General features: G+C 35.0%; 1 protein-coding gene across 6 annotated transcripts in view; it reads right to left on the bottom strand.

Moving 5' to 3' along the window:
- PTBP3 (polypyrimidine tract binding protein 3) overlaps window positions 1-17679 on the bottom strand; it is a 104828-nt gene that overhangs the window by 12762 nt on the left and 74387 nt on the right. For all 6 annotated transcript variants that reach the window (XM_066367446.1, XM_066367447.1, XM_066367448.1 and 3 more), the window contains 5 exons: window positions 17096-17206; window positions 15464-15638; window positions 5468-5545; window positions 1717-1856; window positions 1443-1476 (listed from right to left, as the gene is read on the bottom strand). In XM_066367446.1, coding sequence (XP_066223543.1) covers window positions 1443-1476; window positions 1717-1856; window positions 5468-5545; window positions 15464-15638; window positions 17096-17206 — 538 coding nt within the window. The remainder of the gene's footprint in view (window positions 1-1442; window positions 1477-1716; window positions 1857-5467; window positions 5546-15463; window positions 15639-17095; window positions 17207-17679) is intronic.

Genomic DNA, 17679 nt, shown 5'->3' with positions numbered 1-17679 from the left:
ATGAGCATGAATAAAGGATCTCTGTGGGGTGATCAAAATGTTCAACTTGACTTTGATAATAATAATGGCTGTACAATTCCATAATCTAACAATCATGGTATTGTGTGGTATATCGTGTGGCTATAAATTACACCTCAAAAATGATGTTTAAAAAATTCATTATCTACTCAAAAAATTTAAAATAATTTTGTATTGTATTAAAATTTATGGGAGTTTTAACCCCACTTGTTAAAAATATTCTAATGCAACAGTTTTCAAGATCAACTAATATAACAAGAGGAAAAATAGAACTTCTCTAAGTACAATGAAAATTAGTGGATTGGATGAAAAATTAATACCATAACTAATTAGGTACAGCAACAGTGAAACACTTCCATTTATACCACATATGTTTATCAGGTATCTTTTTCAGTTATGACAACCATTAAGATCAAGTACTAAGCCCCGGCCAGTTGCACAGTGGATAGAGTGTGACTGTCCCAGACTGCCAAGGTCATCAGTTTAAACCTGAGGTTTTTGGTTCGAGCTCTGGTCAGGGCACATATGAGAAGTAATGCTTCTCTCTTTCTCACTCTCTACCCCATTCTTACCACCCTCTCTACCTCTCAAAAAAAAAAGATCAAGTACTAAAATAAAGTGAATTTATAATCAGACCTTAGAATGAATCAGAAAAAAGGTTACTGAAAATAATGAAGCAGATTAAACCATATTTTTCAATGTTTTTTATAAAGTTTCATCATTAATAAAACTCTTTAAAATATTAAATATTGCTTATTTCATCACTGACATATTTGTACATATTACACTATACATAATGAATATAGTAAAAGATGGATAAAATGTATGAATAATTAATCATATATAAATTAGAAGAGTATGTGCTAAATTTTTTTAACTGAGAGAGAAACACTATTAGAAAGTTTGGAAATTTCTAAAACCTGATCTCATTATGCCTCTCTCCTGCAAAACTATTCAGTGGTTTCCCACTGTTCTGAGGTTTAAACAAAAGCTCTATAATTTAGTTTACAAAGCTCTTCCTGATGTTGCCCCTACCCACATGTACAGCTTCAACAACTCTCCACTGGGCTTCACTTCCATGTTCTCAAGCCCTCTCTCTCACTGCTCATGTGTGTTACAGGATATTTGCCCTCCTCTTTCTTCCTGGTTAACGCTTACTCATTTTTCAGGAGTCAGCTCAACTATCATTTCTCTTGGTCCACCATCTTTGATTCCTTAGCTAGGTTAGGACTTCCAGCTATATGCTCCATTTTTTATAAAACTTTATGGTGTTTGTAATTACTTACTAAATTTTATTTGCTACTCTACCCTCAGTGTCAAACATTCTACTTAGCACATGGAGACAGTAAAACAATACTACTAAATGATGAAATATGTTCAATCTATGTTATAGATAATACCAAAAGCTGCAAAAAATAACTTACCAAATAGGATAAACAGCCCGTGTGGTGTGATAAGCTGAAAAGGATAATAAAAAATAGGTGTTTGACAAATTTAAGTAACAATTTATAAGTTTACTAGTAATAATAATAGTTAACTTTGTTTAAAGCATTTATTTTGTATACTTCCGCCATATGTACTAGAGATGAATTTTAATAAAATTCTTAAAGTAAACTTAAAAATTTTATTTGAATACTAGATCAGGAGCAACTATAAGCCTCCTCCTGAAAGACTATTTTATACTCATTTTCAACTCACATCAGGATTGAGATTGGTGACAAGTAGAACAGAATTTCCTGGAATCCCACTAGCCCCAGGAATGGCCATCCTTCCAGTGACAGCAGAGGAGGTGAGTGCGAGGGGACCGAGCGCTCCAGGAACAGCTGGGACTGACAGACCTTTTAAAAAACACCAAAAGCATTTCATATTTGAGATCTGGAGGTCACAATACTTAATAAGTAAATAAATGAAGATAAAAGCAAAAATACAGAAGGGAATGTGTCAAAGCTACCACAAGGATATCAAAGCCCAGTTTTCTGCCCTACAGAGTCTGTCTGGGAGTTAAGATCCTTTTCTTTAACATTATCATAGTTGATATTCTATTATTTCTATAGTACTTTGCAGGGCAACTGAATTCACACTGGTCTTAAAAGCTATAAGGCTTCTCAGAGGATCTATCACAACTACAAGCACTCCCTCATTTCTTGAAACAGTTATATTCCAACACATTTCTATAAAGTAGACATATTTTCATATTGACTTCTACAACAAAATAAGATATATATATTTCTAAAGTCCTTGAGCAAAAATCACAAATATACATGCTAGGTGGTACTGCATGTTATAAAATTGGACTGTGGAAATGGCTGCACAACTCCGTAAACCGACTAAAAATCACTGAGCTACATACCTAACACAGGTATACTGCATTGTATACATGCATTTGTAGACTGCATTGCATTCTATATGGAAAAGCATTTTGTAACCTTGTAAAGTGCTATATAATTATTATTATCATCAACTACAGATTTACAGAATTCAATATTCTTTTGTACCAAGAATTTTCAGAGCTCTTTATTCCTCTAGATATTCCAGAACTACTGAAAGTTCTATCATACTGGAATATTGATACTATACTTAAAACAGCACACTTTCTCACAAGGTCCCACCCACTATTTGTGTTCTCAGCTTAAAAATATTCTAAGGTAAAAATCTCTAGTTTATGTAAAATGAACCAGTTGCTTAATGCATTGATTGTTAAAGTTCAAAATTATAATAGACAGGGCCTGGCCACTTTACCACAAATCCTGTAATTAAATAGCAATATAGTTTACCTTTAGACTATTCTGCTTGATAAATCTAAGATCATTACTACCAACATTCTGATGAATTTTAAAACTGTGCAGACTGCCTGACCAGGCGGTGGCGCAGTGGATAGAGTGTTGGACTGGGATGTGGAGGACCCAGGTTCAAGACCCTGAGGACGCCAGCTTGAGTGCAGGCTCATCTGGTTTGAGCAAGGCTCATCAGCTTGAGCCCAAGGTCGCTGGCTTGAGCAAGGGGTTACTCAGTCTGCTGTAGCCCCCCGGTCAAGGCACATATGAGAAATCAATCAATGAACAACTAAGGAGCCGCACGAAGAATTGATGTTTCTTATCTCTCTCTCTTCCTGTCTGTCTGTCCCTATCTGTCCCTCTCTCTGACTCTGTCTCTGCAAAAAACAAAAACAAAACTGTGCAGACTAACTCCTCAGGCTGGATACTTCTCCGTGAAATTTATATGCAATAGTTCTTCATGCAATTCCTTCTTATGCCCCTCCAATCCCACCCTGCAACTTTTGAGTAACTTCTGTAGCATGCTTATGTGTGTGTGTGTGTATATGTATATATACAGTTATTCTTTGGTATCCATGGACGCCCACAAATACCAAAATCCAGATGCTCAAATCCCTTATATAAAATGGCATGGTATTTGCATATAATCTAATGCACAGCCTCTCATATACTTTAAATCATCCTTAGATTACTTATAATACCTAATGTAATGTAAATGTGATGCTCTGTAAACAGCTGTTATACTATACTATTTAGAGAATGACAAGAAAAAAGTCTGTATGTGTTCAGTAGAGATGCAATCACTGTACGCATAACTAGATAGTACATACCAGTAATGTTTCTACCCCCAAATATATTCAATCCTCAGTTAGTTGAATCCAAAACTGCAGAACCCACAGGTACGGAGGGCTGACTGTATATCTCCCTACTAGACCTTAAGAGTCTTAACAACTTCTCTTTCTTAAGATCTACTACAGTGTTTTACACATAGAGTGTTTCAAAAAGAAGTATCTAAAATGAAGAAAACCATGTATCACTACTTTGATGTATATCAATTAAACTACTGGGGGAGCTTCAAATAAATAAAAATAGTACACAATACCTTCATTGTAATGGAATAAGCAGATTCACTTAAACATGTTAACATGTCTTAAAACCACCGAAACCCTGAAACTTAAACTTCAATCTTATCACTTTTTCCTTTTTAATTAACTTCATCATGTCCATCAAAAAGAAAGTAGTTAAAATTTCCAGAATGAGAAGGGTAGGATATTAAGATTATTGCCAGGAAGCAACTATACTGCAATTTAAAATAGTTATATTCATGCATCAGCTGGAAGCATTAGCTTAACATTGTGCCATTCTTCTTTTTCTTTTTAATTGACTTTATTAAAGTGACACTAGTTAACATAATTATATAGCTTTCAGGTGCCCAACTCTACCACACATCTCTGCATACAGTATTGTGTGTCCCACCTCCACAGTCAAGTCCCTGTCCATCGCCATACCCCCATACCCCCAACTTGGCAATCACCACATATGCCACCCTTCTAATTGCCAACCTCAGTTTTCTTTAGGCACTAGAGATAAAACCATATAAACTAATTTTTTTTCTCCTTATCAAATTTGTTTTACTATTTAGAAAGTATTAACCACTCTGCCTGACCATTGAGGTACCAAGTTCAAAACCCTGAGGTTGCTGGCTTGAGTGCAGGCTCACCAGCTTAAGCATGGGATCATCAACATGATCCCATGGTCAGTGGCTTGAGCAAGGGGTCACTGGCTGAGCTGGAGCCTCCTAGTCAAGGCACACATGAGGAGCAACCAATGAACAACTAAAGTGCAGCAATTACAAGTTGATGCTTCTCATCTATCTCCCTTCCTGTCTGTCTCTCTTGCAAAGGAAAAAAAAAGGTATTAACCACTCTAGGCAAGTAGGTCAGTTGGTTATAGTGTCATCCAGCTATGCCAAGGTTGTGGGTTCGATATCTGATCAGGGAACATACAGAACTCAACCAATAAATGCATAAATGGGGGGGGGGGACAACAGATCAATGATGTCTCTTCCCCCTCTCCTTCCTCTCTAAAATCAATAAAAATAAATTTAAAAATTATTAACTGCTATCACTTAATTATCTCCGTTAGCTAAAGAAAACAATACATATTTCCTGAAATAAACAGCATGCATGCCTTCTAAGGATTTATGAATAAGTTGAGTAGTAAATGTGTATTAATTCAAATATTTACTGACCACATAATACGTACTCAATGCCATCAAAGGCACGAAGGACAAAGATAAGTAGACAGAGGTCTGCTTAACATGCACCCGAAAAGCTTATCAGTAAAGACAGAAGCAGTCCATATATTTTAAACAGTATTTAAAAAGGCAAACCTAAGGTTATTTAATATAGTCAACCTATAGTTGATGGTGTCAAAGGCAAATATAAATGATGCAGAACATATAGAAGAATTTCGCAATTGAGAATGAAACCAGAGAGAATTATTTGTAGATATAAGAAAGCTATGTATCATATAAAAAGCCACTTCTATAGTCAATACACATAATACTTTTATTGTAAATCCTTCAAATATGGTAATATTTTTCACCTTGATAAATTCCTAGAATATACAGATCATCAGAAAACTCATTTCAAATTCAACTTTAAAAGAGTCACCTGCAGCTTGCGGAAATCCAATGGCTGGGGCAAATCCAGCAGCCCCTGCATACGGTGAAGAAATTATACCTGGTGCACCTGATGAAAAAGAGAAGCTAAAATAAATATATTACTTTCTGTAAGTATGGTTATCAAAGCAATATAAAATGGTTATATGATGGGATATTATTGATATTCATTATGAAGTAAAAATTGGTTCAACGGGTGATCCTTAATGTATGAGTCAAGTGTCCATCACTTCCAGAGGCACTTCTTTCAATTGGGTGCTAGACTTAAGAGTACAGCTTAGCTGTTACTTAGTTCTGTGTTATTTGTTATTTAGGTTGAGATTCTTGCCCTTATTTAGAAGATTGTTTCTATATGAAAATTATCAAATATTTAAGTTGTACTATACCTATGGAGTACTGATAAAAAGGAAATATGAAGTAATCTTTGCCTGTGAGAGATTTACAAACTAAAGGTGTAATAACTACAAGAGATTTGTATGCTGAGGATCTAGTGGTTTAAATACCAATGTACTGCAAGTGGTCTAAGAAGGAGGAATCACAGAGGATTCGCTATGATTGTTAGGAGAAGGTTTCTCAGGACATTATGCTTTGATAAGCACAGTGATTAACACGTACTAGATGCTAAACAAATACTTCCTTTAGAAGCCTGGTGACTATGCATCATCAACAAAAAAGGATTTACTTTCAATGCGGGAGTCAATGTTAATAAAAGAAACAATTTGGCCCTGGCCGGTTGGCTCAGTGGTAGAGCATTGGCCTGGTGTGCAGGAGTCCCGGGTTCGATTCCCGGCCAGGGCACACAGGAGAAGTGCCCATCTGCTTCTCCACCCCTCCCCTTCTCCTTCCTCTCTGTCTCTCTCTTCCCCTCCCGCAGCCAAGGCTCCACTGGAGCAAAGTTGGCCCGGGCGCTGAGGATGGCTCTGTGGCCTCTGCCTCAGGCACTAGAATGGCTCTGGTTGCAACAGAGCGATGCCCCAGATGGGCAGAGCATCACCCCCTGGTGGGCGTGCCGGGTGGATCCTGGTTGGGCACATGCGGGAGTCTGTCTGACTGCCTCCCCATTTCCAACTTCAGAAAAATGCAAAAAACAATCAAACAAACCCCCCCCCCAAAAAAAATTTGGTTTTAGATTTATTAAAGTGGAGGTAAAGACATTCAAATGGAAATGCCCAACAGTGAAAATGAAGGGGCAAACTCAGAATAACTATCGTAAGACACAGATTTGTAAATCACCTATGTAAAAATAAATATGAGAAAGCCATAGGAAGGAGAGCACACGAAAAAGGGCACACAGAGAGAAATGAGGAGAGCGGAAAACAGAATATGGGAGTGTCAGTGCATTTCTGTGGTCCAGGAAGGAAGAGGAACAGTCTAAGGAAAGAAAAAAAAAGCCTTAGCAATAGAAAACAAAGTGTATTACAGTCCTTCAGGATAGAGAGAAACAAATTTTGGGGAGGAAAGGGGTTTAACAGAGGTTAAAAAGAATGAGAAATGTAAAAGATAAAGGGCTGTTTTAGCGCAACAGTGAAAAGTTAGATTGTGAAAGTAAAGGTAGGGCTTTTTTATTTTTTTAAATGACTGGAAGATGAATACATTTATACGAAGAAGAATGTGGGCTGTATTTTCCAGAGGAGTTAAAAAGCTTATGTAAGTTTATTCTCTTCATTAAAGAGAATTATTTAACAGAATTAGTTATATACATAGCTGTGATTTGTTAAATAATCAACAAAATATAGTCATTGAGACTTCAGGGATACAGCTAGCAGAGAACTGAAGTCAAGATACAAAAAAATAACTGACAGAATAACTGATATAATAAGGGAAGCATACTTATCAAAAGTCTATCACGAGCCAAGCATTCTTCTAGTGCTAAAAAAAAAAAAGCACTGAACAAAGCAGATGAGAATCTCTGTCCTTGCCAAACTTATAGTTCAGTCGACTGAAGATCACAGGTAAAATAATTCATTTTTACAACAGAATAACTATATTTAAGGCATAAAAGAAGACAACAAAGAAGCTTAATATTAAATAAATTTACACTATGAAGTGAAATATAGGAAGAGATATGGTAGATTGTATTATAGTTGTCAAAAATTCACTTGTCCCTTCCATATACTTCAGGCCAGTCATGTGACTTGCAGTGCCTCCTGTGTGAGCATCAGGCATTTCTCTGCAAGTCCCACTGCATTTGATTATGTCATAGGAACACAAAGACAGACATGCTGACTCTCTTTATCAGTTTTAAGAGGCCTTATGGTGTAAATCAGCTCTCTTATTTTTTACTTACTGCCACAAGAATGCTATGTCTCCAATGGAGTGACATCTTAGGCCCAGGCCCAAGATCAAAAAGGCATATGAATGAAGGTTGCAAAAGCAGACTCACAGCTGCCTAAATGTAGATATACAGTGAAAGAAAGAAATGTTAACTGCTGTAAAGGCTGAGATTTGAGGGAACAAGGGAGATACTTTTAAAATACAACAAAGAGACTACAAATACAGATGCCTATGGAGAGGGGTACGAGGCAGACCAGCACTAGCTTTTAGAGAAATGAGGAAAATTTCGAGATAACTATCATAGAACATAAAATAGCGATAAACACAAGAACTGGCAAACAATTACCAGGGTCAAATTTTAAATAATTGGCCCCAAGTAGAATATGATGGTTAACAAGAACATCTGTTAAAATTTGAGAAAAGAATCATTTATAAAATTTCCATAAATCTGTATTCCTCAAATAAGCAGAAACAAAAACATTTTAGCAAAGTAACCTGTTAGACAATAAGTTTGTATCTTTATGAAAAGATTATATAAGCCTTTAAGAAAAAGGTCTAAGATCGAAATGATTAAAAGTAGGTATTTTAGCTTGACCAGTGGTGGTGCAGTGGACAGAGTGGCAACCTAGAACACTCAGGTCCCAGGTTCAAAACCCCAAGGTCGCCTGCTTGAGCATGGAGTCACTGGCTTGAGCATGAGATCATCGACATGATCCCATGGTTACTGGCTTGAGCAAGGGCACACTGGCTCAGCCTGAGCCCCCGATCAAGTCACATATGAGAAGTAATCAATGAACAAGTCAAGTGACCCAACTATGAGCTGATGCTCTCATCTCTCTCTCAGAAAAAAGTTATTTTACATTTGAAAAATGTACCACTATAATAGCAATCAAGGCAAGACAGATTAATAGAAAATTGTTTTACCTATGATATCAGTTTATCAAAGTTATTTTTAATAAAAATGTTCAAGAAAAAAAAGCTTAATGTTCCAAGTAGAGAATGATTAAATATACTGAGTCACTAGACAAAATACAGAGCCATTTACAATATTAGAAAGAGTATGCACTATAAAAAAGCAGAGTTACAACTGTTTTTTTTTTTAAATGTGGGTGTAGCCCTGGCCAGTTGGCTCAGTGGTAGAGCGTCGGCCTGGCGTGCAGGAGTCCTGGGTTCAATTCTCAGCCAGGGCACACAGGAGAAGTGCCCATCTGCTTCTCCACCCCTCCGCCTCTCCTTCCTCTCTGTCTCTCTCTTCCCCTCCAGCAGCCAAGGCTCCATTGGAGCAAAGTTGGCCCGGGCACTGAGGATGATGGCTCTGTGGCCTCTGCCTCAGGCGCTAGAATGGCTCTAGTTGCAACAGAGCGACACCCCAGATGGGCAGAGCATCGCCCCCTGGTGGGCGTGCCAGGTGGATCCTGGTCGGGCGTATGCGGGAGTCTGTCTGACTGCCTCCCCGTTTCCAAGTTCAGAAAAATACAAAAAAAAAAAAGTGGGTGTAGTAGCAGATTAAATAATATAGATCAACCTTAATGCAGAAAATGCTCAATGAAAGAGTAAAAATAATCTTAAAAATCAAACAGCTGACAAGATAAAAGAGCCAGGCCAAAAACCTAACTTTGTGAAGCTGAGCTTCAGTTCTGTCATTCCTGTGGAGTAGTAACAAGATGCTAATTCCAGAATTAGCCCAAGGAAGTCACTAGGACAGCTTCAGAACATTAATCTAGAAGTGTAAACCTATAATAACCCACTCCATTTGCCCATTCCCCCATCCTCAGAATACTACAAGGAAAGTTACCTATCTAGCACAGAAGGAACAAAAACGTTCCTGAAAAGTTTTAACCCAATATAAATTCTCATACAAATTTGCAGCCCAAATTCATATTTCTTTGTGGAGTCCAAAGGAAAATTAATAAAATTGTGGATTTAGATAAAAATGGGCCCAAAGACAGAGCTTTTAATGTTGAAGACAAGCAAATTCTCTCTGGAGGAACATACCACCTGATCCTAAGAATCAATTCTATAAATAAAGTAAATAACTCATTATAAAAAAAGGAAAAAAAGAAAAAATACCTAATTGCAGAAAGACAACTGCAAAGATTTCAGACACTGGAATGATCAGATAAAGATTCAAAGGAATGCTGAAAAATATCCGAAACTGACTCCAGAAGCAGAATCAACCCTGACTCTCTGTGAAGACCAGCCCTGTCCTCTCCAAGTCCACCATCTTCTGCATCATCCAAGACTGTCTAAGGTTGTATTTGACGTTTAAGTATTTATATGCACAAAAAGGTAAAAATACTATGTTAAGACAAACATCTGTGTAATTTGCATTTAATAGGTAAATGTACCTGTTCCAACTTACATACAAATTCAACTTAACAAACCTATAGAACCTATCTCATTCATAACCTGGGGACTGACTGTACAGTGAAAAATATAACTGTCAACCTGGAACTCTAGACTAAGAAAAATATCTTTAAAAACTGACAACAAAAAATTTATAATTAAAAAACTGACAACAAAATAAAGACATTTTGGACAAATAACTTCTAATGTTACCACAAACTCCCCTAAGTGAATACTGAAGGATGTTCTTTAGGCAGAAGGTAAGTGATTCTCTGATGGTATCTCTGTGTTGCACGAAGAAATAAAATCTTTAATTATATATAACAACTATAGTATTTCCATCACCTCAAAAATTTCCTTGTGTTCCTTTGCAATCCATCTCTTTCCAACACCTGTCTGTCCCCAGGCAACCACTGACCTGCTTTCTGTCATTATAGGCTAATTCTCATTTAACACAAGTATACATAAACAGTATCATATATATTTTTTTGTCTGGTTTCTGTCTTTCATAACTATGTTTTGTCTGGCTTCCTTCATTCATTATAATCCTATTGTCCTTATCAATTTATTCCTTTTTTATTGCTGAACAGTATTTTATTGGACGGATGAACTATATTTTATCTATTCACCTGTAACAGAGTGTTTCTAGATTTTGGTCAAGCTGTCAGTATGGTGTGAGTTACAGAACAATGTTTATTTTTTCCATTATGGATACTCACCTGTCCAAAACCTACTTCAAAGATTTTCCTTTTCCTATTGAATTCTACAATGCCAGTTTTGTTGAAAATCAACAGACTACATGTGTTGGTCTGTTTTTAGACGTCCTATTCTGCTCCATTAATTTATATATCTATACTTCCAACACTACCAAGCTGGCTTGATTACTGCAGCTTTGTATTAAGTCTTCCAATTAAAGAAAAGTTTTAAGTCCTTTGAATATCCTAGATACTGTCTTTTCCTTTTTCCATTTCTATATACATCTTAGAAGTTCTGTGCATCTTATTCAAGTAAAAAAAAATTAATAAAAGGTTGCTGAATATGAAATCAAGAAACAATTCTGCATTTCTATATTGGCAATAGTCAGAGGACAATATAATGACAATAGCTAAAACAGGAGTCGGGAACCTATGGCTCGTGAGCCAGATGTGGCTCTTTTGATGGCTGCATCTGGCTCACAGACAAATCTTTAATAAAAAAATGTTAAAAATATAAAACATTCTCATGTATTACAATTCATTCATTTCCTACCGCTCATGTTCATGGTTGTGCGTGGCTGGAGACAATCACAGCTGTCCTCCGGGACAACACCAAATTTTTATTGGATAACGCCTAACGTACATGAGTTGTATGGCTCTCACGTAATTACATTTTAAAATATGTGGTGTTCGTGGCTCTCTCAGCCAAAAAGATTCCGGACCCCTGAGCTAAAACTTACATTGGACTTAAGGCACCACCATTCTAAATTCTGTATGTACATTAGTACACTTAATGTTCATCACAACCCTATCAGTTAAGTACTATTATTACGTTCATTCCCTACACAAGGAAACAAAACTGCAGAGCAGTTAAGCAATTTGCCCAAGGTTATACAGATAATACAAAACAGTTCTAGAATTAGAATCGAAAAGTATGGTTTCTACAAATAAATCCAATAAACCATCCAAACATTTATGGAGAAAAGTTACCAAATTTACTGAAAGATATTAAGGAACATCCAAGTAAATGGAGAGATGTACACTGTTCAAAGGCCGGAAGACTATTGTAAAAGACTCTATTTTGTCAATGGATGCCAAAATAAAGGATGAAAATGAAAAGAAAAATAAGTATTTATATCATTTCAAAGCATTTCCTAACAAATTAAATACAAATAAAAAAACAGTAACTTTACTGGAAGAAACCACCTTAGTAAGTGATTGTAGGGGTTCAGGATGAGTCACCCCAAGATATGCCTCTGTGGTATGAAGATTATTTTGAACTAAAGGCAACTGAGACCCTGTGGGCTCTAGAGAAATTTCTGCCTCCATTAAATTTCCAAGATGAATTTAAATTTTGAGGCCTTGCACATAATCTAAGTTATCACCAAAAGTAACTTTTTATGCCCTACCTATATAGCAGGGCAAACTACTAGTTACTGAATGAACATCTGCCCTTCCTATCATCCTGCAATGACCTTCCCCCCTCTGAAGGCCCAATGCATCTTACCTCACCTCACCTCATCCTTAGCTCAGAATGTTATATATACACCTCATTTTCTCTTTCTGTGGTGTACGTGGGGTCTCTGACTTGCTCATGTATGTGGGATTCCCATGTACACGTATGTAATTAAATTTGGTTATTTTTCTCTTGTTAATCTGTCTCATGTAGATTTAATTATTAGACAAGCCGAACGAGCCTTGAAGGTATTTCCTCCCCCACACGATCAAAGTTAGTATCACCAGGAACAGAATAAGCTTGCATCACGTGTCTCCTGATGTAATAAACTGAGAAAAACAAATTATTTCAGCTAAAAACTACATACTCATATTTGATAGACACTCTATACAATACCCAACCTGAACTGTTAAAAAAATGCAAAGGCCATAAAAGACAAAGAATGAAGAAATGTTTCAAATTAAGGGACTCTAAAAAGACATGACAAATAAATTATCCTGATACTGGTTTGGATTATTACCAGAAAAAATTCTCATATAAAGAACAGTATTTTCACAACTAGCAAAATTTAAGAAGGTCTATGGATTAGATAATAGTAGTATAAAAATGTTAATTTCCTGACTTTGATAACTGAACCATACTGAGGTAAGAATGACCTTGTTCTTAGAAAAACACAGTGAGTATTTAGAAGTAAAGGGGCATCACGCCTGCAACTTCCTCTCCAATGATTCAGGGGGAGGAAAAGCCTACCTACCTGTGTGTGCACACACGCGCATGCACACACGCGCATGCACACACGCACATGCACACACACACAAACTCAGATGATAAAGTACATGTGGTATGATGTTAAGAATTAAGAAATATGAAGAAAAAAAATAAAAAAATAAAAATAAATAAAAAGAAATATGAATGAAGGATATAAAGAAATTCTTTGTACTATTTCTTGCAACTTAAATTATTTTAAAGCAAAGTTACTAAAATACTATAAACTTTAGAAGAATATAGCTTTGATGTCAAGGTAACAAAAGATTTCGGAAGACAAAGAAAGCACAAATATAAAGGAAACAGTAAATAAAATTTGACTATATAAAAGTACGATAAAGCCAACAATGGGAAAAACACATAACCAACACCTACAACCAAAAGAAAAAAAAAAAAAAAGACTGGGGGATGTATTCAGTGGGACACTTGAATCTATGTAAACACAATAAATTAAAAACAAAAAAAACTAGTGTCTGGGATATGTGAAAAAAAGTCGTACAAATCAACAAGAACAAGCAAGAAACAAAACACAAAAATAGGCAAAAGAGCTGAAAGGAAGATAAATATTCGTAAGGGAGAATGGCCAATAAACAAAAATGCGTTCAACCTCACTGGTCATCAGGAAAATTTCACAGCAGTGTTGTTCCTAATAGCCTCAAACTAAATAACCCAAATGTCAATCAACAGAATGGGTAAACAAACTGTGTAGGTGGTATAGTCACACATGGGAATTTATACATTTGATAGTATTGAGAATGAATAAGCAACCGTATGACTGCTTATTCATATATGTAATGGTCACATATATGAATATGAACAAATCACAAATCACAAAAGAAAATAAATGGCATGATTTCATTTATATAAGGTTCTAAACATATGAGAAAAGATTTTTTAAATTAGCACTTAGGGCTGCATAATAAGTGGCTAAAAGCTGAAAAGCAGAAGAATGGTTCTCTTTGGGAGAGTGGGAGCACAGTCAGTGAAAAGGGTAAAAAGAGTACTTCATTCAGGATGTATAAATATATTTGATTTCTTAAAGTAGGTGAAAATGTCATGGGTATTAAAAATGTATTAATATGGATCATTAAAAACAGGGACAGAGTAATTGCAATTTGACCACCAGAACTTTAAATGTCGACCTTTACAAAAGAGAAGGAACAGGCAGTTAAGATAGGAAAAAGTGAGGAGAGGGTGGTATTTCAGAAGACAAGAGAAAAAGGAATAATAAACTTTCCCACAGTACATAAAAAAGTATTGTTCTCTGATGAATCACTTATCTTATGTAGGCTTTACTTTGCAGTGACTAAGAATTTATTAACACAATGAAAAAGGATGTTAACATTCTGATATTTTATATTCAGAAACCAAAATTCTTAATTGTACTTTTTAAATGTCTTCTTTCCACAATGCAGAAATTAATTACATCAATATATTCAATTATTGGAGTAAGTGTAGGTTTGTCATTTTTGGCAAACATGAATGACAGCCTCGACTTCTAGCATGTCTTACTGAAACAGTAATTAAAAATTACCGTTGTAATTTGGCTCTGCAAAATCATACATGTACGTAGGGGCTGGTAACAAATATAAAAATAAAACATAAAGACCCAAGAACATTGAAAAATTTGAGGAATGTGAACTGAACAGTTCACTTGACTTTTTCAGTTATAAAAAACAAAAAGTTATACTTGATCTAAATATAAACCAAACCTTTGAGAGCTGGAAAACCAAAAAATAGCACACATTAACCTAATATATCCAACTGGGCCATCTACTGCTTTTTCCCTAACATAAAGGTTTATTTTAATAGTATAAATATATTGAGGGCTAGTTTTAAATACAAGGAAGCTCTTCAATGCAACATTTGCAGAGACAATTCAGAAGACTGTATTTTTATTAATGTAAAAATGCAATTTCCCACAAACTTAAGGTAAAGATGAAAGTTCTGATGTTTAAAAAACGAAACAAAGAACGTAACAAGGAAATCTTCTTTGAATAAATGAAGAACATACCCCTAATTCGGGTCCTACTTTTAAAATATCACTACTTTAAAAAGAGAAAAGTATTTATTGCAAGAGAACTTAAGACAACATTCTGTTGTCTATAAACCAACACATTTAAACCAATGTTAATATATAAAAGACTATTGATTTGAAACAAATGGTTATATGGCTGATAAAGAATGAGTAATAGTAATTACTCATTAATAGTAATGTTAGAAAATAAATCTGTAATTTTAAATTTTAGATATTCATTTGTTTTACCACCTAACAGAATCTACAAATATTAAAATCTAATTAATGGACACATTTTGTTCTATGATCCTTGCTACTCTTTAGAAATTTTAAGAGACTCCAAGAAGAAAAAGGCTAACTGACATAACATGAATTAATAAATGAAATGTATAACTTCAGAATACTTGCTTTGTGACCCAAAACAGAACTACTCACCAAAAGCAGCAGCCATAGGGGGTTCAAGGGATGGATGGCCATCACCAGTAGGAAGGTCTAAGCGAGTGAAGTCTCTGCTTTTGTCATTATTATATTTCACATTAAGGCTGGTGAGCTTGGAGAAGTCAATACGCAGAGTGCAGCATGCATTATAGATATTCTGGCCATCCAGAGCCTAAAGCATGTAAGAAAGGGACTGATGTTTTGCAAGACAACAACACTGATAAATCAAGTCGCCTCTACTTTGACACAGAATGGCTATCAGGTACAAAGCAGAGAGCACTGCAGTAAAAGCCAAAGACCTTTGTTTACTTCCACCTCTGTCACTATGTTCACCTAAGAGAGAAAAAGAAAATGTCTAACCCTCAGTTTTTTCATCTGTAAAATAGAGATAATAATCCCTATCTTGTCTCTGATAGATAGGATAAAATGAAAGATGAGAAATGTAAAGGCTTGGAAAACTATTATGTATTACTGCACATTGTATTAGTTATTATTATGATTATTTCATCTACAAAAATGTTTAAAGACACTTTAATTTTACATTTCATCTTAATTCTTTTTAGTATAATTTGCATTGGTTAGGATGAAATAAAGCCATTAAAATGGTATTTATCAGAATGATATATGAAATATTATCTGCCATTTTTCTTCTCTTGTAGATTTACTTTTTAATGCTTTCAATAACAGGCTGAGCGAAATCTGGAGTCAGTTCTAATATAAGACCAAAGAATCAATAATCCCTCCCCTTTCACAATAAAAATTTACCAAAGGGCTATCTGTAGTCACTTAGGACTTCCAGAAATGCCTAACTTTATTAAAATAGGTATCAGAAATTGACACATAAAATAAAAAATATACAAATATACAAAAAAAAAACCCCAACTTGTAAGTTATTGATGAGTGTGCCATCATAAAGGTACAAAATACATATACACATATGACGGTAGAGGGTACAGAAAACATAAAGGCTGTATTCCTAATCTAGAGCTAGACACTGTGTGGTACACAAGGTACAGCAAACTTGTCCCTATCTTTGAAAAGGACTTAGAAATAATTCAGATACTGAAATAAGACAGAATTCTGGTAGATCTCAATAGGATGGGTCAAATATATCCAAAATGAATGTGAAATTTTATATTTTGTCAAAAGTCAAGCACTCATGTACTAAAAAATAAAAAAAGGTATAAACTGATAGTAGCATATTTCCTAAGATTTAATGTCTTCACTCGTTCAGAGCTCAACAAGATTCAATAGTGAGTATGGCTGTAAAACTAGTGAAATCAATCTTTGGCTAATTTAATAGAAGTAAATGAAGGCACCAGGGCAAAGATAATTCTACTTTATTAGTTAGATTATATCAAAAGTACTGTGCTCAAGTCTAAACTTTAAATATGACAAACACAAATGAGTCTGAGAGAGTAGAGAAATAATAGGTGACTTGAAACAATTTCATATGAACAAAGAAGTAATTTTTAGCTCATTCTAAAAAAGAGCATATGAAACAATATATTTTACTTCAATGAAGAAAACACATAGTAAATTGGAGCAAAGGAGAAGAAATGATGGCTTCCTTCCATATCACTGAAGTGACTGATGAACAATTGAGAAATGAAAAAAGATAATAATTACCATTTTGGCATATTGTGCATTCAAAGGGTCAGCATACTGAAGCAAGGCTTGAAACTGATTATTCTTTGTAAAGGTGATAATTTTCAAGACTGTGCCAAATTTAGAAAATATCTGGAAAAAAGTTCACATTATGTTAAATCTAAGGTAAATATTAAACTAACATCTTTATAAATACAACTTGATTCAAGAATCCCATTTTTAAATGAAAATAATTTCCCATATTAAAACTGTTGGTACCAAAATAACTTAAATCAAGCCTAAGATGTTCAAGTTTCAACACTTGAACATGGCTTAAAACAGTGCCTAACCTGAAAGGCACTCAAATATTTAATCTATTTTATTATATGTCATAAATGGCACAATACTAAAACAGGAGTCTACAACAGAAATGAATTGTTATAAGATAATGGTGTTAAAAGTATATGAATGGAAGTGAAAGAGTCATATGGATTAACTATTTCACTGAGAATCAGCATCTACCTCTTGAGATTTTTTAGACAAAAAAACTAAACCATGTTCAATAAAGACTGCTCTATTAATTCATCAAATATTCAGAGCACTGTTCTAAGCAATGCAAGTCAGCG

This window comes from Saccopteryx leptura, chromosome 2 (assembly GCF_036850995.1).
Source record: "Saccopteryx leptura isolate mSacLep1 chromosome 2, mSacLep1_pri_phased_curated, whole genome shotgun sequence".
Lineage (NCBI taxonomy): Eukaryota > Metazoa > Chordata > Mammalia > Chiroptera > Emballonuridae > Saccopteryx > Saccopteryx leptura.
Note: the sequence above shows the minus strand (reverse complement) of the source record. Positions and strands in the feature narration are given on the sequence as shown.